The 24,325-nt window shown below is 33.5% G+C and overlaps 1 protein-coding gene across 2 annotated transcripts in view; it reads right to left on the bottom strand.

The window, feature by feature from the left end:
* SYK (spleen associated tyrosine kinase) overlaps positions 1-24,325 on the bottom strand; it is a 154,704-nt gene that overhangs the window by 74,097 nt on the left and 56,282 nt on the right. For both annotated transcript variants that reach the window (XM_031943755.1, XM_031943761.1), the window contains exon 3: positions 11,438-11,598. In XM_031943755.1, the coding sequence (XP_031799615.1) occupies positions 11,438-11,598 (161 nt within the window). The remainder of the gene's footprint in view (positions 1-11,437; positions 11,599-24,325) is intronic.

The raw sequence follows: 24,325 nt of genomic DNA, 5'->3' as shown, positions 1-24,325 counted from the left end.
CTAGGGGTAAACATAAACTGGTGAAAAATCAAGAAGACTTGGGTCAGAACAGGCGTCTCCCCAGTGCAATTCAAGAAGATCCAAAGAAAGATCACAGGCCAGGATTAACCAGTGTGAAATGCAAACAACTCCAGGCTAGCTCTATAGAAACATCAAATGGGGACTGCTAGCTGGGTTGGCTGGAGACTCAAAAATGAAAATAAATCTTTGAAAGTTAGACTCGGGCAAGGGGAAGCCAGTGAAGCTATGAGAACCCATGAAATAACAAAACATTATAAAGAATAAAAATAAAACAGAATGTGAAATATTTTAGAAAAGTGACAGATCTGAAGAACAGATCAAGAAGAGAAGATGTAAGAATAATTGGATGGCCAGAAAGTTGTGACCAAAAAAAAAAGGACTTTGCCAGAATAATGTAGGAAATAACCCATGAAAATTGTCTTGGAGTGACAGAACAAGAGAAGAAAGCAGAAATAGAAAAAAATCCACCAAACATCATCTCAAGGAGATTCTTTGTGGAAAACACATAGGAACATTATTGCCAAATTTCAAAATCCCCAGATCAAAGAGAAAATTTTGTAAGAACCAAGAAAAAAAAACAATTCAAATATGCCAGAGCTACAATTAGAGAATTGTACAGGATTTATCAATAGCCACAATAAAAGGCCTGGAATCATATCTAAAGGCAATCAAAAGAATTAGGTCTGTAGCCAAAAATATCACACTCAGCAAAATTATCCCTAATTTTGAATGAGGAAAAATGAACATTCAATGAACTTGCAGATTTTTAGGACTTTCTATCAACCAAACCTGAATTCAGCAGAAAATTTAATACATAGAGGCAAAGAGCAGTTTTAAGGAACTCAACATGAACAAACTGTTTAAACATGGATAAATTGTTTATTTTTTTTCTACATGGAAAATTTATACTTTATGCTTAAGATTTACATCAACAATAGGGCAAACTCAAAAGAAAGATTGGATAGAGTAAAGATAAAAATAGTAATCATGTTATACAAATGAGGTGCAGAGGAAGAACAGACACAGAGGCATTAGAGTAGGTAGCTCCTAGTAGCTCCTAGTTCTGAAAATCTACTCATATCAGGAATAAGTTTAACATTCAACACTACAAATATTACCTAATGATATAGCACCCTCCAAATCTATAAAGAAAAAAGGGGGGAAGGATGGGTGGACTGTGAAGCAAAGGGTGTGAGAAGAAGACAAGGAAAAGATTCAGGAGTGGGGGAAGGTTAAGTAATAGCAAAGTAAGTTTAGGAGCAGAATTAAAGCAAAGTAAAGATATATGTGAATGTATGTGTGGGAATGTGTATGTATATATGTACATATGTGTTTATAAATATACCTTACTTTAACTAGAGTTGACTTGAGAGGGTATGAAAAAGGGAAAATGAATAAAATGCAAATGATGAGTAAAGATGCACACTTATGAATATGATTTCTTCCATTAATTAATATACATACTTTCTTGAACTATTAATTTGTTGTTATATATTTTGGATCCTTGATGTTCTGCAAAGCACATGACAAAGTTCTCTTTTGTTTCATTTTGTTTTGTATTTTATGTTTTTCTTTTTTTCTTATTCTGTTTTTTTTTTTTTTTTTAAGAAAAAAAAATTGTCTTGGGGTGGATAAAATGTCTCATCCCACCACTTGGTTGGTTTTGCCACTTCAGAATTTTATTTTAGGCATTATTAAAAAAAATTTTCAGGGTGATGTTGAGAGAGCTTGACTGTAGTGTTTTCTCTATTCTGCTATCTTTGTTTTATCCAACTTCTAACTGGAATATCATTTTTAAGGAACAGCAAATAAGCCCCAAAATGAAGTAAAGTATAATAAAATTGAAAAGGGATGAAGTAATCAGACTGTAGAGAATTTTAAGTGCCAAAAAGATGAATTTTTATTTAATATGTAAGAAAATTGCTCAATCTGTTCATGTTTATTTTTGTACATTAAAAACGATTTATTAATATTCTTTCCCCATATATCTTCCAATCAGAGGTCTCTCTTGTAACATATAAATAGATTCAAGTAATATAATACATTGGCCATGTCTGAGAATATAAATCCTGCACTGTATGTCTTGTCAACTATTCTGCCAAAACATGGGAGACAGACTGTACCATGATGTAATATTCTTCTCTAAAGTGTAATTCAGTTCAGTACTCCCCACAAATGCAGCCGGGAGTTAAAGTCCAAATCCTTTATGGTCTCCTTCAAAGTCTTATTTCCTTTACTTGGGGCTCAGCTAGTTTTCTGGAGGCCTTCTGGATCTTGGTTTCAGTGTTCTCCACAGGACAGCCTGCCATCACTTCTCTATCTTCCTTAGTTCTGCCCAACTGCCTTCTCTGGCTTCTGAATCTCGTCAACTTCCAAAGGTTTGTGCTTGAGCCTCCAGCCACAACAAAGGTGGACAATGGAATGAATCTGTCTCGGCCTCAGAAAGCTTCTAGTGGGCTTCCCCTTTCTGGCCCTGAAAGCTCCTCCTTATATGTTCTACACTGAGTATACACCAATCGTTATATCACTAGGAAACCATTATTTGTTGTAGGATTAAATCAATGCTAAACTAGATTTAACCACTGTCTCCTCAATTCCACTTACTAAGCAATTTAGTTTCAAGTTCTGGCCCATAACACCATGAGTCTTTTGAAATTATGTTTGATTACTGCTTCAAACAGTCTGAAGCCTTTCAAAGTACTTTTCCTTAATTAGTGTGATCATGACATCATTTTATAATCTCTCCATATTTCTTTGAATCTATCACATTGGTTATCAGCATAGTAATATTTTATAATGTTTATATAATACAATTTACTCAGTCATTTCTTAGTTTATGGAAATATCTGATGTGCAACAGAGTACTGCCATATATGTTATGCACACCCACACATAAACACACACACACACATACACACACACACATAAATATTATACATACTTTCCCCTATATCCTCTACCTCCTCTACTAGTATTTTTGGATTCAATGACATGAACATTTTAGGGACTTTTGGCTATAGTTTCCCAGAACTGTTAAATTTAAGTTCAGGAAGATAAAAAGTTACTAAAAAGTAACTGTCATTTAAAAATTCTTAGAAATCTCATAGATCCCCATCAACATCTAAAAAAGAATTTCAATATTCTTCTTGACCAAAGGACATACAGCCAAAATCCATATAAATTCATAGCACAGAGATAAAAGAGGATGAGAATAATACAAAATAAAAAAGGCCCATATTAGTATTACTTGGCTACAGCATGAGTATATGTGATAAAGAATAGTTTTTTAAAATAAAAAGATAGATCAAAGTAAGATAGCAAAGGGCTTGGGATAGCATTATTTGGAGGAAGATAAAGATATAGATAAAGATAAAGAAATATGATATAATAAAAAGAGTTCTGAGTTTTGAGTTTAGTTGAGATTTCAATTTAAAGCTTCTATCCTATATTTACTAGTTGTATGACAATGTTAAAAGTCATTTAATTCTCCAAACTTGTTTTCTCATCTTCAAAAGTGAGAAAAAATATATAGGTAAGATACTTTACAGTATTTAGCAATTAGGAAATCATGCAAGGTTTCTGAATCAAAAAAAAACCTATCTTTTGTGGTCAAGGATACTGGTAAAATTGGGAAGGTATGAGTTAAATTTCTTACAATTCTGCTATAAGGTGAAATTTCAGAAACTGTTTACTGAACCCTCAATTTTCCCATAATAAAGGTCTATATTTAGAATAGAAACATTTTATGAAGGATATTAAATTAAGACAAGGTGGAATATCATTGCTTCAAAAGAACTAAAGATTAGTATCACACCAAAGGTAATGGAGAGATCCACAGTGGCTATGAGCAGATTGCAACACATAATCATCAAGGATTTCTGAAGAAATACAGTAATAAAAGTTGGGTTGCTCACATGGGGAAAGGGAAGGATGACAAAGGTGATCATAAAAAGTGCTATCTTGATACTCTCTTGATGTAGGGGAAAGTGGAAAGGCCTCTAGCATTTTAGAACTATGAACTATTTTGGAACCACTGGAGAGACATATAAATCAAATAGGATAGGCTGGCATGGATGGGATGCAACCTACAACTCTAAAAGGAAATCTTGAACCAATTAGATCACAGATCTCTGAGTTGTTTTAAGAAAGAAAAGAAAACAGGCAAGATATTCCCAGATATGAAAGGTAAAATTCATGGAATTAAAGGATCTAGAGTGACAAAGGACATAAAATCCTTTATTATGTTTGAGGAAACTGGAGCATAGGGAAATCAGTGACTTGCTCAAGGTCACACATATTACCGTATCATTTTTTAATGTTTGGATAGAAGTCTTACTCATTTTTAATAAATGCTATTTTAACTGTGCTGTTACAGGAACTATGACAGTTTCCATTTTATAAAGCTATTCTTTACATCTGGATGGTATGGGTAGGTCTGTTCAATTTTGACTTTGGTGACTAAGATGAAGTTCTATCATCTACTATAGAAATTGTCTGGCTTCTCCCTGTTGCTTTCATTCAAACCCAAGCTTCCAAGATTCTAAATAGGGCACAGACTGTCTGATTGTTGAATTATGTGTAAACTTCCAGGACTCTGGGTCTTTTCTTGAAGATGGAGATGCAATCCCTGGGTCACATCTGTTTTTCTGGGCATTAGTCTGGTCCCAATACTTGCTATGGGAGGACCTGATCTCTGCCCCCAGTACCGGATTGTTTCTCTTATTGTGCTGTCCTAGACTGAATCTTTTGTTTTTCAGACATGGTGCTTTTCAACAATGTGAGGTGATTCAGGCCAATTTCAACAGACTTGTGATAGAGAGAGCCATCTGCACCTAGGAAGAGGTTTCTGGAGACTGAATGTGGATCACAAGTGTTTTTACCTTTTTTATTGTTGTTTGCTTGCATTTTGTTTTCTTTCTCATTTTTTTCCTTTTTGATCTGATTTTTCTTGAGCAGCATGACAAATGTGAAATATGTGTAGAAGAATTGTACATGTTTAATGTATATTGAATTATTTTCTGTCTAGGGAAGGGGATGAAGGAAAGGAAGGAGAAAAAAATGTGGAACACAAGGTTTTGTGAGGATGAATGTTGAAAACTTTTTGTAGGTATTTTGAAAATAAAAAGTTATTATTTTTTTAAAATAATACTTTGTTTTCTTTACATTTTCCTTCTGAGACACTTTTAGAGCATTTCTGGTTGTATATAGCTCCTGACATATTTACATTTTCCTCACAAGTCTCAAAATGTTGACATTTCAAAAACTTAAGAAAATTTGAAGTATTGAATATAATGTGTTTAGCTCATTTTTTATAAGAATTCGACAAAATAGTGAAATCTCATTTCAATGTATTTAAATTGCTTTTTTTCTAGGACAAAAGCAAGATGAACATTCCTTTTGTGGGATAATAAATGTAGAATTTATTATCAATGAGCACACACATACCCATGCATACAAACACACAAAAACTCACACATACCAAGTGAATCCTTTAATGCCAAATCTAGTAATGTTATCAAAGGCACACACATTCCTGCCACCCACTCTAAAACAGAACTTACAACCACAGAGTAAAAATAAATGCACTAATGTACAATGAGGAACAGGAAAAAAAAAAGCACATGATAAGGAAGTATAGTAGTAGTCTTTTAGATTATGGACGAACCAATGAAATTAACACTAATAGAAAGACTTTGGGGAAGATGAAGGGTAAAAATGAACAATTAAAAATTAGATTCAAATATATTTTATCCATATATACAAGACATCTTAAAAAATACTGAAGGAAACTACAATCTGATTACCAGCTGAGACATATGCAACATAAAGCTGTTTTTTTCTCTAATTTTAGAGTAACAGATCTACTTCTCCTTTATGACAAATGCAAAACAGTATGATCTCAGCTGTGGAGGAGATTGTCAAAAATAGAATCTCAAAGGAAATATAGAAATTTGAAATTTAAGGTCATCCATTTCATTGCCTCCTATCAAGCCTTTTTTAACTTTGTAAAATAATGACAAAAGAAGAAAACAAGATATTAAATGTGGCCTTGTTTGAAGTCAAGAAATGTGCCCCCTCCTTGTGGGAGGTCAAGGACACAACTGAAGGAAGGGCTAATGAGAAATCAATACATAAATATTTATTAAGCACCTATGATGCCAAGCACTGCATTAAGTACTGAGAAAATAGGCAAAAGACAGTACTTGTCTACCAGAAGCTTGCAATCTAATGGGAGAGGCAAATGAAAACAAATACATACTGAGACAAGCTATAAACAGGATAAACAGGAAATAATTAACAAAATGAGAGCATTCAAATTTAAAGTGATTGGGAAAGAGCTTGTAAAAGATGGGATTTTAATTGGGATTTAAAAGAAGCCAGAGGTTTAGGAGAGAGTGTTACTGGATCTTACAGTGTTATGGGAGAAAGATTTAAGATGAAAAAGAGATTAAACTATGAAGGTTTTTAAATAACAAATAAAGGACTCTGTATTTGATCTTGGAGCTGACAGGGAAACTATTTGAGTTTGAGAAAGAAGTGAGGTGAGAGGAATGACATGGTGAGACCTGAACTTCAAAAAATCACTTTGGTAGCGCAATGGAAGATGAATTAGAGTGAGAAGAGACTTAAGATGGTCAAACTCACTAGCACTTTACTTCAATAGTTCAAATGCAAGATGGTAGTGCCAGAAGAGAGAAGGATTACAGGAGAGATGTCACGAAGATGAAATCAGCAGGCCTTAGCAAGAGATTGGACATGGAGGTGGGGTAAAGCCAGTGAGGAATAAAATAAAGTGACTCTTTAGTTACAAGCCTCAGAGGAAAGTGTTGCTTTCAACAATAATAAGGAAGTTAGAAGAAAAAGTGCCTTTAGGAAAAGATAATGAGTACTGTTTGAGGCATGTTGAGTTTAAGATGTCCAAAGGCAGTTGAAAATCAGAGGAAAGCAGAATGAAATGGAAAGGGTAGATTTGAGGAATATCAGCAAAGAGGCTGTAATTAAATTTCATGAGAGCTAATGAAATCACCTAATGAAGCAGTATAAAGAGAATAAAAGAGAGGGCTCAGGACAGAACTTATGACACCGATGGTTAAAGGAAGTGGTCCAGATGAGGACCCAGCAAAGGAAAAGGAGGGAGGGGTCAGATTGATAAGAGGAGAACTAGAAGAAAGTAGCATCTTGAAAACCTAGAGAAAAGAGACCATCAAAGATGATAGTGATAAACTGTAGCAAAGGCTGGAGAGAAGTGGAAATGAATGGGACTTTAGAAAAGGCTATTGAATTTGACTACTAAGAGATCATTAGTAACGTTGAAGGGAGCAGTATTGGGTGGAATGATTAAGATTGGAAGCTAATTATGAGGGATTATAAAGAGAATGAGAGGAAAGAGAAAGCACTTATTATAAATGGCCTTTTTGAGTAGTTTAGCTACAAAAGACAAAAGCAATATAGTCAAGTGAAGGAGGGTTGCTATTTTGTTATGTTTTCTTTTATTTTCAGGATGAGAGAAACATAGACATGTTTGTAGGTAGTAGAGAAAGAGTCCCAGGACAGGGAGAGATTAAAAACAAGTGATAATGTCTCTACTTTAGGGAGACTAATCTGTTAGAAGAGACAGGATGGAATGGGATTACTTGAGCAAGAAGAAGGCCACCTCATCAGATCAGACATGGGTGAAGGAGGAAATAGTGGCATAAGGCATCTGCTTGATGAAAATAATGAAGAGTTTTGGGGTAGCTAGGTGGCATAGTGGATAGAGCATCAGCCCTGAAGTCAGGAGGACCTGAGTTTAAATCTGGTCTCAGACACTTACCACTTCTTAGCTGGGCAAGTCATTTGACCCCAACTGCCTCAGCAAAAAAAGGAAAAAAAGAATGGAAAAGAGGGAGTTCTCTGCAAATAGCCTTAATTTTATTTATAAAAGAAATATATATAAATAAATAAAGATAAAATATAAAATAATAAAATTAAATTAAAAGTCTAGATAAAAAAGTGAAGACAGGGGAAATCATAGGAAGTTTAAGGAGGGATGAGTAAAGTTTGGAAGAGTATCTGTGGAAAGTGAGATAGCAAATTGATAAAGCAGGTATATATAAGGATTGAGCAGCAGTGAGCACCCAGTTGGGCTTGTGCAACAAAAATCTACAGTGGACTCAGCCATAACAGTTATATGAATTTCTCCATTTTTGTTCAGCAGGATGTGGATAGGGGAAAAAGTAATAAATGATGGGAATGAGACTTGGCAGGGAATAATTGGTGAAATATCAAGGAAATTAAGAATTAAAAAAAAAAAAAGACAATGTGGAGTTGAACTGGCTCACCAAGGAGGCAAAATAGAGAAAAGGGAAGAGCATGAAAAGTTAGGCAATTTGATTGATTCTGTCCCAATTATAGTGGGCCCAACACTGTGAGGCAAGTTATAAGCATGGGGATTTTAAACATGTTGAGAAGACTACCTTGAGTTGGAGCAGTTGATCACAATTTTCCAAAGTTTCTCCTTTTTCCATCTGTCAAATAGTTATTTTCTAGAAGGCCCAAAACAATAATTTAAAAAGTCCCCAAACATTGCTTTTATTTTAATTGGGTAACTGAGATCTACAAAGTAGGAACCAGAGCTTATTTTTCACAGATCAGTGCTTTTTTACTCTAATGAACACCCTGAATTTTGGAATTAAACTATAATAGGTTGAGACAATGTGTAGTTTGTTTGAGATTCAGGTTACACAAGACAAGAACACACTGTTCCTCAGTTGTGTCCATTTACATTTAAGTATATATATACGTATATGCATTTAAGTATATCTCATAGACAATAAATACTATGTTCTGACCTGTGAGGAGTTGGCTAACTTGGGGAGTAATGGAGGGAGCAATTTACATTTGGAAATGAAGTCTCATACCATTTTGTTGGTACAACCTACCAAGAAGCCTGAAGACTGAACTTATGCTGATAATGAATCAGTGAATGGCAAGAGTTTGTAAAATGTATGAAGAGCATCTGAAGAGAATGAAACCCAACAATCCCTCCATCCCAAATATCTTGCTTGATTTCATTGATGATGTGGTGGACCTTAACTGCCTTGTATACCGAGCGGACACTCAGACATACCAGCCCTATAAAAAATTGGATCAAGGAGAAGATCTGCTTCTACATCAGCAAATAATCCAAGTGGCAGCATTGCTGGGAAGGGGGGAGGGCTTGGAACACCAGTATGTACAGCGTGCTGTAGTGAGAGCTTTGTATTATAGAAATCCTCTTTCCATTTTGTTACAATCTAGCCAAGACTGAATGTATTAGGACATTTTTGCCTTGTAAAGTCTGAAGCCCCTGTCTATCCCTTCTTTTTTTTTTTTTTACTAAAAAAATTGCTGAAAATTTCTCTTCAGTCAGTTGGCTCTTGGTTACAGTTCTTCCCAGCTGTTCATATCTGCTTCATAATGTTTATTGTATTTATATCCTTCTGTTGTGAAGGTTTTCCAGAATTTAGTTATGTCCTCAAAACCTTAGTAGAGAATACAATAAATGCTCTTAATTAGAGAGAGAAAGAGAGAGAGAGAGAGAGAGAGAGAGAGAGAGAGAGAGAGAGAGAGAAGTCAGCTGCATCAAATGCAGGAGAATAGTCAAGGGGGATGAAAACTGAGAATTAAGAGATCACTTGGTAACTGTACAAAGCAAAGTGTTAGCTGACTGATAAAGTCAGAAATTAGATTATAAAGGGTTGAATGAGAAAAGAAGAAATGAAGGCAGAGAGTATCAACAATTTTTACAGGAAATTAGTTAAGAAAAAAAGGAGAAATAGAGAATAATAGTTTGATGGCATGGTATGGTTTATGGAAGTTTTTTTTTTTCTTTTTGTTTGATGGGAGACTTGGAAAAGTTTAAAGGAAACAGGGGAAAAGAACCATTTGATAGGATGAGGCTGAAGATGAGAGAAAAGATTTCTCTAATATAGAGTGGTTCTGATTGCATTTAGGAATCTGAGCGACTATTCTAATGACCCACTCTTTTCACTCAAAAAAAAGTCCATTTTTTAAAAACATTCATATTCTAACATTCTATCTATATAGCTAAAAATAATGCAGTACTAAAACTCAGAAGAAATAAGATTTCAGGTCACAAAAGTGTTAGTTGCCACAGTCTATTTTTAACTGTGTAAACAAGAATTTCTATCTATGCTACCAAAATAATGTATGGCCTAAAAAGAAACTAGTGTGATCATTGAATAAAGTGACGAATAATATTTAGACAAATCATATGCTATATTGTTTTTCACATAATATCAAGAAACCTAGAGGAAGGCTACTTAGTATATTGGGGAATGCGCTAAAAAATTCATGAGAAGATACTGATAAGAGTTGTATAGAATAGAAGACATGAATGTAATCTGCCTTGTGAGAAGTACCTACATTGATGTGATCACAGAACCAACAAAGTATTAAAGGACAAGTTTATTTCTTCAAAGAAAAAATACATAATTAATTTTAGGACTATGAAACTTGTGATTTCATAAGTGCAAGGAAATTCTAGTGGGGGAAATGCTTTCTCTTGATGAAGAACATCAATTGTATAATTTATAGTCTGAGGGAGTTGCTTTACGCTTTGAGAAGGAAAGTGACTTTTCCAAAGTCCACATTCAGTACCTGAACTCCATGTCTTAATAACTATAAAGCTGCCCTTCTGATGAGAATAATCCCATCTTATTTAAAATTTAAGGGCAATTTTGACTATGGAATGCTTTGTCATAATAGTATTCAGATACAGATTTTATGAGGGTAAAAAACAAATGCTCACCTTAAGGAAAGTAGAGAACTCAATCCACTCACTCAATTCTCACTTAACCTAATATGAAAAAGGATAAAGGATTTTGACTAATTCCCCTAAGTTTCATATATATGTATGTATCAATTCTTTTTTGTACTCTTGCATTGATTCTAATCAATCAGACATGACTGTTTTTCATAAAATGTTTTTAAAAAATCATTCAAAGGATTTGGTTTGGTTTTGTTTTTTTTTCTTCACTTTCTGTTGCTTCATATCACCCTGTGTTCACAATCCTGAAATCATTTAGGAAAAGAATCATGAAAATATGGCTATGCATGTGTATATGTACAGAATGTTAAGCAACCTGTATTTGACATCAAAGGTATGTGATATAACTTAATAATATTTTCTTTAATTATCACCAAAGAAGTTCATTTTAGTGTTACAATGAGAAAAACATGAACATGAGGTTTTCATATTTTCTCTACAAAATTTTCATTTATCCTCAACTAAATTTCAAGAGCTCTTTAAGCTTGTATATCATTTTAGGGTTATTATTCAAAAAATCTCATCCTACCTCACTTTTCTATTCATATAGATAAAAAAATGAACTGCAGTTACTGGTCATCAATGTTTTTAAAGAAAAATACTCACAAAAATTTTCCATTTGTTTTTGACCCGATTAAGACAATCTGTTCAGACTCAAGTCGAGAGATTTTCCCATGGAACCATGGCATCTTCTCATGAGCAGTGGTAGCAATCAACTTCTCCAACTGTGGTTTTTGACTAATAATAGCTTGTTCAAGAGCTTGACCCTGTGGGGAAAGGAGTATGATAAGAAAGACTGTCTTTTATTATCCTAAGATAATTAAAAAAAAAATTTTATTATCAGAAAAGAGAAAACTTCATATTACTCAATTTTAAGAATTCCTTATTTCAGCTAAAATATATTCCTACCTACTCTCCAATAGTCTGTCCAGGGACTAGACCCCTGCATTTCCACTTTCACTCATGCAACTCTCCCTATGTACTTTTCATTGCCATCTCTCACAATTATTGTCTTTTTTTTTCAGATTCAACTCAGGTACTACATTAAGCTCTCCCCTTCCCCTTGATTTGTTAGAACTCTTATATCTCTTCTCAATTTTCTTTATAATATATATTTATATTATATATATATTATATAATATATATTTATATTATACATGTTCCTTCAATACAATGGGCTTTCCTTCCTAACAAGGACTGTTTCATTGCTGTTATGTATTCAGAACCAAGAATATTAGCAGGTGCTTAATAAAGGCTTGTAACAGAACTGAACATCAAAAATCAGGAGAAATTTCTTTTTTCCAGTTTTCAAGAGTTATTTTTAAGACCCCAAAAAGTTTCAATGAATTGGATTGATGTAACATAATGAATAAAATATTGGATTCTAATTCTAGTGTATTCTCTTTATTTGTTATTTCCTACTTGTCCTATATATGCCTTGCTCTGTGTACATTTGTTTGCCTGTGGTCTTCATCTGTAAATTCCTTGAGGTCAGGGACTATCAAAAGATAGTGTTCTCTTTGTATTCCCATGGCTTAGGCCATTACCTGGCACAAAATACTCTCACATGCAAGGAATTTCCACCTCATAAATTTTCTTGCTTTCAATGCAGTTTATTTAGGTGATAACTTCTGAATAAAACTTCTCCTGATCTCACCAACTGCTAGTATCCTTCCTTACAAGGTTTTTTTTTTTATTTCAACTACTGCATATATGTTTATATTAGTTCATTTTACATTTCTTTTGTTTATTTGCACATATCCTTTATGTCTCTCCTATTAAAATGTAAACTCCTTGTGAGGAAGGATTCGTATTGGAGTTAGTTCTATGCCTTGCACTTCATAAATACTTAAAGAATGGGGTAATAGAGTAGATTTGTGATTTAGGACAACTAAGTGCACCCATTTTGGTGCACCAAAATAGTCTCAGTGTCAGAGAAAAGGAGACATATATGAAAAATAGGTCAAAAACAAAATCCATAAGATTTGGCAATTGATTACATATGGTAAGAGATGACAGAGTGAAAAGTTGAAGATGACAACTAGGTTGTAAACATAAATGATAGAAAATAGCAGTACTCTTGAAATTAATATGGAACTTAGAAAAGTAAGAGAGTTTGGGAGAAAAAAAGATAAGGTGTCCAGTTTTAAATATAGTAAATTTAAAATATCTAAAGGACATTCAATTTGATATGTTTAATAAATAGATGGAGATGCTGGAAACATATTGGGATAGAGGTCACAGCTGAACAAGTAGAACTGAGAGTCATCTGCCTTGAGATGATGATTGAAAAGGGAGGAGCTGATGAAATCACATATTAAACAGTATGGAGGGAAAAGAAAATAAATCTGAGGACAAAGTCTTGGGGGAAATTCACAGTTAATTTGTGCATATAGATAAAGATCCAGAGAATTCAGACAAAAATAGCAGAATCAGGAGAGAGCTGCATCACAAAAAAACCAAAGGCGAAAGAGTATCCAAAAGAGTGTGATCAACATTGTGAAAGGCTGCAGACTTGGGAATTAAGAGAACATTAGTAAATTTTAGAAAGAGCAGTTTTGGTTGCATAATGAAGTCAAAAGTCAAACTGCAGGGAGTTAAAAAGAGAAAGGAAAAGAAGAGCAGGCATTAAGGAAGAGCAGGCATTGATTGTAGATGGTTTTCTTAAGGTGTTAAGCTACAAAAGAAAGGAGAGATATGGAATGACATCTCAAATGATGGGTGTTTTTTTGAAAATGAGGAGCCACGGACATGCTAGTGGATGGTAGGAAAGTAACCAGTAAACAATAAGTGACTGAAGATTATTGAAAGAGAAGATAGAGAGGGAAATTTGATGTAGAAAATGGAATGGGATCACCTGTTAATGTAAAAAGGCTTACCTTAGATTGAATAAGATCACTTCTTCATGTAAAATGGGGGTGTTGAAGTTAATATTATTAGAATACATCTGATTGATTATTCAGTGCCATAACCAATCAAACTGCCAAGAAATTATTTTACACAGTTAGAAAAAATAATAAAATTCATTTGGAAGAACAAAAAGTCAAGAATTTCAAGGGAATTAATGAAAAATGCAAATGAAGGTGGTCTAGTTGTAGCAGACATAAAACTACATTATAAAGCAGCAGTCATCAAAAACCATTACTGGCTAAGAAACAGAGTAGTTGATCACTGGAATAGGTTAGGTTCACAAGATACATTAGTCAATACTATATTAATCTAGTGTTTGGTAAACCCTAAAACCCCAGCTTCTGGGATAAGAACTCACTATTTGACCAAAATTGCTGGGAAAATTGCTGGCAGTATGGTAGAAACTAGGTATTGGCCAACACCTAATACCCTATACCAAGACCAGGTCAAAATGGGTTTATCATTTAGACATAAAGAGTAATATTATAAGCAAGTTAGAGGAACAAAGTATAATTTACCTCACAGATCTGTGGAGAAGGAAGGAACTTGTAGCCAAAGAAGAATGAGCGTACACTAGGAAATTCTGATTATATTAAATTCAAAAAAGTTTTGTACAAACAAAACAAATGCAGACAAGATTAGAAGGGAAGCATAAAATTGGGGAGAAATTTTTACATGCAAGGGTTCTAATAAAGATTTCATTTTAAAAATATGTTAGAGAATTGACTCAAATTTATAAGAATACTAGCCATTCTTCAATTGATAAATGGGCAAAGGATACAAACAGACAATTTTCAGATGAAGAAAGTAAAACCATTTCTAGTCAGATGAAAAAAATGCTCTAAATCACTATTGATCACAGAATGCAAATTAAGATAACTCTGAAGTAGTACTACACACCTCTCAGATTGACTAAAGATGACAGAAAAAGATAATGATGAATGCTGGAGGATATCTGGAAAAACTGGGACACTAATACATTGTTGGTGGATCCAACCATTTTGGAGAGCAATATGGAACTAGGCCTAAAGGGCTATCAAACTGTGCATAACCTTTCATCCAGCAATGTTTCTACTGGGCTTACATCCCAAACCTCTCTTGGAAGGTTGCTGAATTAATCTCTTCAGAATTTAAAAAAAAAGTAGTTTGTGGAATTGCTGATTATAAATCATAAAATTCATCTCTTACTGATATTGTCCAAACAAACTCCTGATACAAGTCTGTTAAAATGGCCAGGCAGGGGCAATCCTCTGTTTGCTAACTATGTTGTCTAATGCATGTTTTACAAACTCTTGCCATTCACTGACTCATTATCAACATAAGTTCAGCCTTCAGGCTTCTTGGTAGTCTCTTGATTTTTAAAGTCTTTTTTTTTTTTTTTTTTTGAGTTCTTCTATAAATTCTTTCTGGGCAGGTAGACATTTAACATTACCCTTTGGAGTAGAAGAGGGTTTTTTTACTTCACTGTTCTCCTTTGAAGGTGAACCCCTGTCTTCTGGGGTTTCTATGGTATGTCTTTCTTCTTTACCTGTTCAATTTCTTAAAAAATCTCTAAAATCCTGTGGTGGAGAGGGGAGATACTGTCTCTAGCTTTACCTCAGCTCTCCCCTCTGACCAGAAACCTAAAATCAAAAACTCCACCTTCCTGCAAATGCCCCAAATCAGCAGCGTCCCTGCTCTACTACTTCTGTACTCACCAGGCATGCTGGTTCCTTCATGGCTCAGGGCCATGTCTCTGCTGTTCTTAATCAGCAGAGGTTCCCTCAGTTTTCCCAGACTCAGTCCTCTAACTCCCCATGTTGTCTGAGAGGTGAAAGTTCTTGTGGTTCAGGCTAAGGCTCCAGCTAAACCCAACTAACCCCAGGGTTCCCCAGTTGCAGTTTCTGTAGAGCTAGCCTGGAGGTATTTGTACTTTATACTGGTTAAATCCTATCCTAGGGTCTTTCTTTGGCTCTTCTCTGGTTATCCCAAAACAAATCTAGATTATTTGTGGTAAGATTAAATCAATCATACTGAATTTAGAGAACTATTAATCACTATGTGAAACTAGATAACCATTGTCTCATCAATGACTTAACACCTTGTAAGAATCCTTATTTAAGAGTTCTGGCCCATAACAAGTTATGATGATTTACAACTTACTTCACGACATCTTGGCTTCTACAAGATACCTAGAAATCTTTTTTGTTGTTCAGTCATGAATCAACTTTTTGTATAGCACACAAGTTTTGTCTATTCTCAATTACCTCCTAAAGTTTGTCCAAGCTCATGTTTGTTGCTTTCTTGATATTATATATCCAAATTCACTTTAAGTTATCAGAGTAGTATCATCTGTATGATATTTGATATTTGCCCCAGAAATCTTAATTCTAGCTTTTGACTCATTAGGCCTGGGCATTCTGCATAAAGTAATCTACACAGCAGTCAAATAAATAAGATGGCAATGGACACTCTTGCTGTATTTCCTTTTCCAATATTAAAGCAATCTAAATAATTGGATAAATATTAGTTGTTCATGGGCAGGCTTAGCTAATATTAACAATGATAATATTACCCAAAATAATTTATTTATTCAATATCACTATAATCAAATTACCAAAATATTACTTTATACAACTAGAAAATTAACAAAATTCACCTGAAAGAATGATTTTTTAAAAAATGAAGGAGGCCTAGAAATACCAGATCTCAAATTATACTATGAAGCTGTGATCAAGAAAATAATTTAGCATTAAGTAAAAAATATTGATCAGTGGAAAAGATTAGAAACGCAATATACAAATGCACACAACAATCTAATATTTGATAAGCTCAAAATTCCAAGGTCTTAGGGCAAAAATTCAGCATTTTAAAAAAATATAGGGAAAAGCATACAGTACTCTGGCAAAAATTAGGCATAGATAAACATCTCATAGCAGACCAAGATAAACTCAAAATGTGTGCAGAATTTAGACATAAAGACTGATATCATAAACAAATTACTGAAACAGAAAAATTACCTGTCAGACAATGACCAAATGAGATAGTAAGATTCACAAAAGGAAAAATGAATAATTTTGATTACATTAAATTGAAAAGTTTTCACACAAAGAAAACTAATGCAGCTAACTTAATGTTAAAAAAAAAAAAGAAAAAAGTGTGGAAAATATCTTTATTGCAAATTACTCAGACAAAGTTCTTATTTTACAAATATAGGAAACTAAATCAAATTTACAAAAATAAAAACTGTTTCCATAAAAGTATATCAATAGAAAGTTTTCAGAGGAAGAAATCAAAGCTATTAATAACCATATGACAAAATGCCCTTAAATCACTAATAATTAGAGACATGAAAATTAAAACAACTCTGATATTGGCTAAGAGAACAAAAAAAGGGAAATGACAATTGTTAGAGGCCAAGTGGGAAAAATAGATACACTTATGCACTGTTGTTGATCAAGTGTGAACCCTAGTCCAAATATTTTGGAAAGTAATCTGGTCAAAAAACTTTTAACTGTGCATACTCTCTGGACCAGTGATATCACTACTAGATCTTTTCTCCCAAGAGATCAAAGAAAGGGGAAAAGGATCCATATGCATAAAAATACTTATTCTTTGTAGTGGCAAAGAATTAGAAATTGAAGCATGTCCATCAACTGGGCATCTGAACAATATGATTATATGAATTATAAAAAATGATAGAATCCAATTGCATGATAAGAAATGATAAAGAAAAACCTGTGAAGACCTGGATAAACTAAAGCTGAGTGAGATAAATAGAACAAGGAGAACAATTTATATAGTAAAGAGCAATATTATAAAGATAATCAACTTTGAAAGACATGAGAACTCTAATCAACACAATGGCCACCATAATTTCAAAGGACATTTTTCTTTTGAAAAAAAAAATTTTGTTTAAGGAAAACTTGGTGAAACTAAGCAGTTTTTAAACAATTATCATATCATACTTTGGTTTCCTTGCTAATACTCTGGGATATGACTATTTGCAGTCAACATACCAAACAATAGCAGAATTGAACTGATTTCACTATAAAATACTTAATTCCTATAGTGGCACTTTCTCCACTATTGGTATATGCAGTTCTTCTCCCCACACATTTGGTAAAAATTCTCATATCAGAAAACTCAATATATCTGATTTCAATATCTGTCTATCAGATACTGATAAAAAAAAAAACCTTTTAAAAAATAGGTTAAAAGCTTTTTTTTTTGTTTTGTTTTTCACTAAGTGGGATGGACATAATCCTTTACAATCTGCCAATAAAAGCATTCCTCACTAAGATAACAGACACAGACATTTAAGTTGGAAACTTCACAAATGACAAGTAAAGAAATATGTATATATCAAGTTCTTTTTTAATCTCTGAAATGATCCGAGAATGCTAAGTTATTAACAATGGAATTTCAAGAAATTCTTGAATATATAAATGTTCGAAACCACTATATCTGGTTATATTTACTTTGACAGTATTGGCTTTAAATTATGCTTTATAAATGTGGAATTTAATTTCACAAGCAATACCAATTTGGTTTTTCAAGTGGAAATGTGTCATGTATAAGAGCAATTCTACACAAGTTTTTTTAGTTTACTGCATAAAAATATCTTGGCACTGATTTTGTAACTTTTGTGTAGAAATTTTCAACAAAAATAAGTATGTAGCAATTTTCATATGCACAGAGCTATATTCAAATTATTAGATTCCAAGACCAAAAAAAAAATAGCCTCAGCATCATATCTTAAAAATAAAACTTCTCAGATCTCTTAGAACCAAATGGCAAAGAAGAAATAGAAAAAAAAAGTCCATCAGTCATCTCCTTATACAAAATCTCAAAATGAAAACTTTCAAAATGAAAGCATTCAGTAATATTGTAGATAAATTTTAGAGTTTCTGAGTTAAAGAAAAAATACTGCAAGGAACCAAAAAGAAAGAATTCAAGTACTAAGAGAAAATTTGAAGTTCAAACACAGTATATATGTGTTTATAAATATAAATATAAAACAGTAAATATGAACAGTTATAAAGGATTAAATGAGGATAAATTGTTTACATTCTAATATTGGGAGATGATATGTGTGTCAAGTAATATGATGATTGATTAATCACCAAATATTTTAAAACATCTCTATGTACTAGGCATTGTGCTAAGAATTATACTAAGCTTCTTAACCCTATCATCACAAAGTCATAGAGGGAGTCTAATTAAATAAGTCCTGGGAGACCATAATGATGGTCTTAAGGGAAGAATGGAAAGAGATAGGAAAAGAAATATGCTAGGTCAGGGAGGAATGGAGGGGAAAGTTAAAGAATAATATATAATGTGCTCAGGATACACAAGCAGAACCTACACAAAAACAGAGATGGTTGAGACTTGAAACACTCTCTTCTGAACTGGGAGAGAGAGAGAGAGAGAGAGAGAGAGAGAGAGAGAGAGAGAGAGAGAAAGGAAAACAGGAAGGAAAAGATAGAGGAGAGAAGGAGAATTAGAAGGAAGATTGATTATGGGATGAATTATTTCTCAATAAAACACATTCTAATTAAAAATGTACAAAAAATATTTATACTTATTTTTGAGGTGGTAAAGAATAGAAATCTGAAAGCCTATCAACTGAAGAATGGCTAAGTTCTATTATATAAATGTAATGAAATACTATTATGCTTTAAAATACTCTTAAAGAAACTAAGTGAACAAAGCCAGGAAAATAATTATATAATGACAACAATATAATAAAGATAAGCATCTTTTAAAGAATTAGGAAATCTAGTCAGTGAAATGGTCAAAGGGTTATTGATAAACATACTGCCTATTTCCTGATGAGAGGTGAGGTACTTAAAGTGCAGAATGATAGCTATCTATGTACATATGAATATATAATGTGTAAATATAAATGTATGTGTGTGGGTGACTCAAGACTCAAAGCCCATTGAAAGAGGACTGTCCTTTTATTGATAGAAATCAATGCCTATGCCTGCACGAGGAGGGAAGAAGAGTTGGAGGACTACTTCCACCTCTTTGGACTTTCTGTGTGACTCTTAAGGTCCTTTGGGCTTCAGAGGCTGTTGGTCTCATGCAGCATATGGAACTGATTAGAGACTTCAGGGAACTTCCCCTTGTGAAATCTAAGACTCTCTCTCACTTTCTTGGTTAAGCTTAGTTACCTCATTCTCAGTAGAAAAATTCCTTCACTCTGTATTATCTGGTATATATTTGCCTATGTATACTTTTTTCTGATTTCCGTTTTGCTAATGATTTGGATAAATGGGTTTCTTTGCTTCCTGCTACATGTATTCATTGTGGAACTGATAGGATCTTCTTTCCCCATTAATGAACATTTAGTTTGAATCTAAAACTACATTCCTAGACTAAGAATATTTAAGAGAGGAGATAGATATAATTCTATCCCAATACCTTTTGTGTGAGAAAAACAGAGTAACCTAGCTTCAGCCCCAACCTCCTGTTCCCCTTCTGGGGAAATAAAATCTCTCTTGGAGAAAGATGGGGAGAAAAAAGGCCAGTGGGATCTTTTCTGCCTCACTTTGAAGCACACGATGCTTTTTTGGGGGGAGGGTCATTATATATGTGTTTGAATTTGTGTGTATGTGTGCTTGTAATATACATATACATAATACATAATAATACATTAAACACATATATAAATTGTATTTCTATATCAAATTATAAGTGAATATTTTCTTTCCTTCTTTGATCAGTGATGATCACTTTGATGAGAGTGAGATTCAAATGCTCTGTGTGCCTTTTTGATCTGATTTTTCTTGTGCAGCATGATAAATGTGGAAATATATATAGAGAGAAGAATTGCACAAGTTTAACATAAATCAGATTACTTGCTTTCTAGGGGAGGGGGTGAATGGAAGGGGGAAAAATTTAGAACACAAGGTTTTGCAAAGGTGAATGCTGAAAACTATCTTTGCATGTATTTTGAAAATAAAAGGCTATTATTAAAATGGAGTGAAAATTGAGATAATAAAGAATGCATATTTTTGGTGACTGAAAAATAATTAAATTAATTAACTTTAAAAATAAGCAGAGGAGAATATATAATTAAACTGATTTAATAGGGAATCACAATGGGAAAGGGAAGAGAATAGTACAAAGGTGATGCCTTAGAAAGAACTTAAGGGGAGAGAAATAGATGGTTGTGAGGATCAATTAGGAGCTAAAAAGCAGAAGGGGAAATGGAATGGTAACAGATTATGATCAGATAAAGGAAATTATGAATTCATGGATAAGAATGTGGAATACTTGTGGGTGTTGACAAATAAAGTAAAATAAAATTATTAGTGTTTGTGGCACATGTAGGAAGTAGGGCTGAGAAATTAGTAAATTTAGGAATTGGGAGATTAGGGTATTAAAGGGAATATCAGGTATGATGAAATCTCCTAGTATGAAACCAGGAGAAAGGAGAAAGGGTTTGAACCAGGTACTGAACTCACTAAAGAAGGAAGATGACTATTTTGGACAGCTATGCAAAATGGCCACCAGAATATTGACTAGATGAATAAGGATTGAATGAACCCTAAAGGAGAAGAGTTGATTTATCGAGTAACTGTAGTAAGAGGGTGAGCCTGGAAGTAGCAATTGAAAGCAAAAAATAAATCAACTCCCCTACCATGACAGGGGAATGAATGAAAATGCAACTTACACTGGAAAGTAAAGCTAGAGAAATTGTCATCAAGATAGAACCATGTCTCAATGAAGAAGATGGAGGGAATAACAAAGAAAAATAAAAATTTAACAGGAAATTCTTATGATCATGTCAGGAGACATATAAATGTCTCAAAATGAATTTTAAATATCACTATAACCATGCAAACCAAAGGCCTGCAAAACATCATATGACATAGATTTCTAAAAGTTTTCATTTGCAGGTACCTAAATGCTATTTTTTGGTTTCCACTATACCATTCCAGGAAATATTTGTTCAAGGAAGTGATCATATAATCCACTCACATCATAAACAAATAGTTATAGGATGAGTAAAGATTCTTGAATGCCAGTCCCCTAAATAAAGAATTGAAAGAATTGTACAGAGATGTAACCTCAATAAATGAAAAAACCTCTTTTGTCACTTTAAAGTCTGCAAAACTGGAAGCTATCAGACTGTACAGTCAATAAACATTTACTGCTGTTCAATTCTTTCAGTCATGTCAACTATTCAAGACCACACTGGGAGTTTTCTTGGGAAAGATAATGTCTTTGATATGATATGGTGGCTTGCCATTTCCATTTCTAGTTCTTTTGACAGATGAGCAAACTGAGGCAAACAAGATTAAGTGATTTATCAAGGACCACATAGCTAGTAAGTGGCTGAGGCTGTTTTTTTAATTCAAATCTTCCTAACCTCAGACCCAGCACTGTATCTACTAAGCTACTTAGCTGCCTAAAATTTATCAAACACCAACTATTTGTTAAACATTGTTCTAATCCCTTGGGATACTGCTTCTTTGTAAAAGGCCACAAACGTTGCTATTCATCTGGAAATGTAACCAAAAACTGCTAATCGGCAATAGATTTTCCAATCAGTGCCAGCAAAAAATCCTCACCACCTTACTGTCTCCCGGCCAAGAGCTCCCAAAGCTGCTGCTGTTGGAGATGCCTCCAAAATCCATCATGGATGCTCCTGTCATGCTCAGGCCTGTACCCACCAACATGTCAGAGCTCTCTCCTGTTGACTTCCTTAGTTGTTTTAGTCTAGAAAAGTGTCTTACTCTAATCTTTTGTTGATTCTGTCACTCCAAAATTTTATTTCAGGCATGAATTTAAAGTAGTTTTGATGGTAATATTGAGAGAGTTCAGTTAAAATGTCTCTAATCCACCAACTTTACTAAGTTCCCGCTTGTCTCTAATAGTCACTGTCTTAAGAAAACACTGAATATTTTTTTGGCTACTATACTTCTTTTAAATCTATGAATGAAGAAAAATATAACTTGCCTTACTTATAATAAGTTATAACAGATTTCAAAATAACAATTCAGATTAATTTATAAACAGGAAAAAAAAATTACCTCAATCACGTTAAGAGTTTGGCTTGTTCAATTTCTTTTTTCTTTTCTTTTCTTTCTCTCTCTCTTTTTTTTTTTGCTGAGGCAATTGGAGTAAAGTGATTTGCCTGGGGATCCCATGGCTAGGAAGTATTATGTATCTGAGGTCAGATTTGAACTCAGATACTCCTGATTTCAGGACCAATGCTCTATCCATTGTACCATCTAGCTATTCCACTTATCCAATTTCTTCTTTTAAAAGTTTATTCTGAAAAGCTGGTAATATGATATCTTATTATTGGGGCTTGACCCTACATTATAGAATGCCCTTATCAAAGCTACATGTTTCTGTCTAAAACATATATCTCACTTCTCTTCCTTTGCCTCACAAAAAGCTACTCTCTCAGCTCAGTCAACAGGGAGTGGAGGGAGAAAACTAGATGGGAGGATAATTGTTCTTGGTCTAAATAGAAAAGAATGAAATCGGACATGGCCAATGCTTTATTTCCAGAAGATACTCAAGGCAAGGACCCAACATAGGAAAACCTGTATCCTAACAACAGAAAAGAGAATGTTTCTCTCCTGAAAGAGAATGTTTCTTTTTTATTATGAACTTGCCAAACAATAACAGATGTTAAATTTCCCTATATAAAAAAGAATTGCATTTGAAACTGTAAATTGATATTAATATAATTTTTAAAAAACTCTCCTAAACATAAGGCAAAGAAAGAGGCCCAAAGTCTGATGAAATACAGAAATACCAAGATAGTATGGAATAATAATAAAATCTAGAATGAGTCTTAAAAGAAACTTGTATATTAAAAAAGTTAAATGTGAGTACGGATGAGAACTTTTATCTCTCAATTCAGAATTTTAAAACTCATTATTATTAGAAAAAAATTGAATCTGATATAAAGCATCTCTCTAAGGAAAAGATAGAGATATTAGGAGATTTGGAAATCTAAAGTTCTGAAGAGAAAAAACTGGAAGAAGACAAGGAGTTATATGGGAATGGTAGGTGATGTAAAAACAAAATATATCTAACATATAAATTAAATGTATTTTAATAAAAAAAAACTTTTGAAGCTAAACATACATCTCTGACTCTAAAAAGTCAAAAATCAAAAACATTCCATATAGAACATAATATTTATACACTTGTAGCTGTAAATATAAGGGCCATTCCTTAATAAAGACTGAAATGCAAAACCCATTTAGCAGCAACCATACCACTCCCAAGATAATACCACCTTAGAACCACCAAAAACTTGCAGACCATCAGAACTACCTCTAAAAACAAAAACATGAAAAAAGTCTGAAATTTAGCACCTACAAACAGGTGAGCAAAGTCCCTTTTCACAAAAAGCTCAAAGTAAAGATATAGTCTGGGAAAATGAGCAAATAAAAATAATAAAAAACTTGACCATAAAAACTAATGTAGTGTCAGCTAAGACCAAATCAAAAACTTAGATGATAACAATGTGAAAGCAGCTACAAGCAAAGCCTCAAAAAAAAAAAAAAAAATGCTCATTGGACTCAATGTCAAAAAGAATGCCTGGAAGAGTTAAAGAAAAAGATGAGT

This window comes from Sarcophilus harrisii, chromosome 1, assembly GCF_902635505.1.
Source record: "Sarcophilus harrisii chromosome 1, mSarHar1.11, whole genome shotgun sequence".
NCBI lineage: Eukaryota > Metazoa > Chordata > Mammalia > Dasyuromorphia > Dasyuridae > Sarcophilus > Sarcophilus harrisii.
The sequence above is the reverse complement of the archived record's forward strand: the minus strand, read 5'-3'. Positions and strand labels throughout refer to the sequence as shown.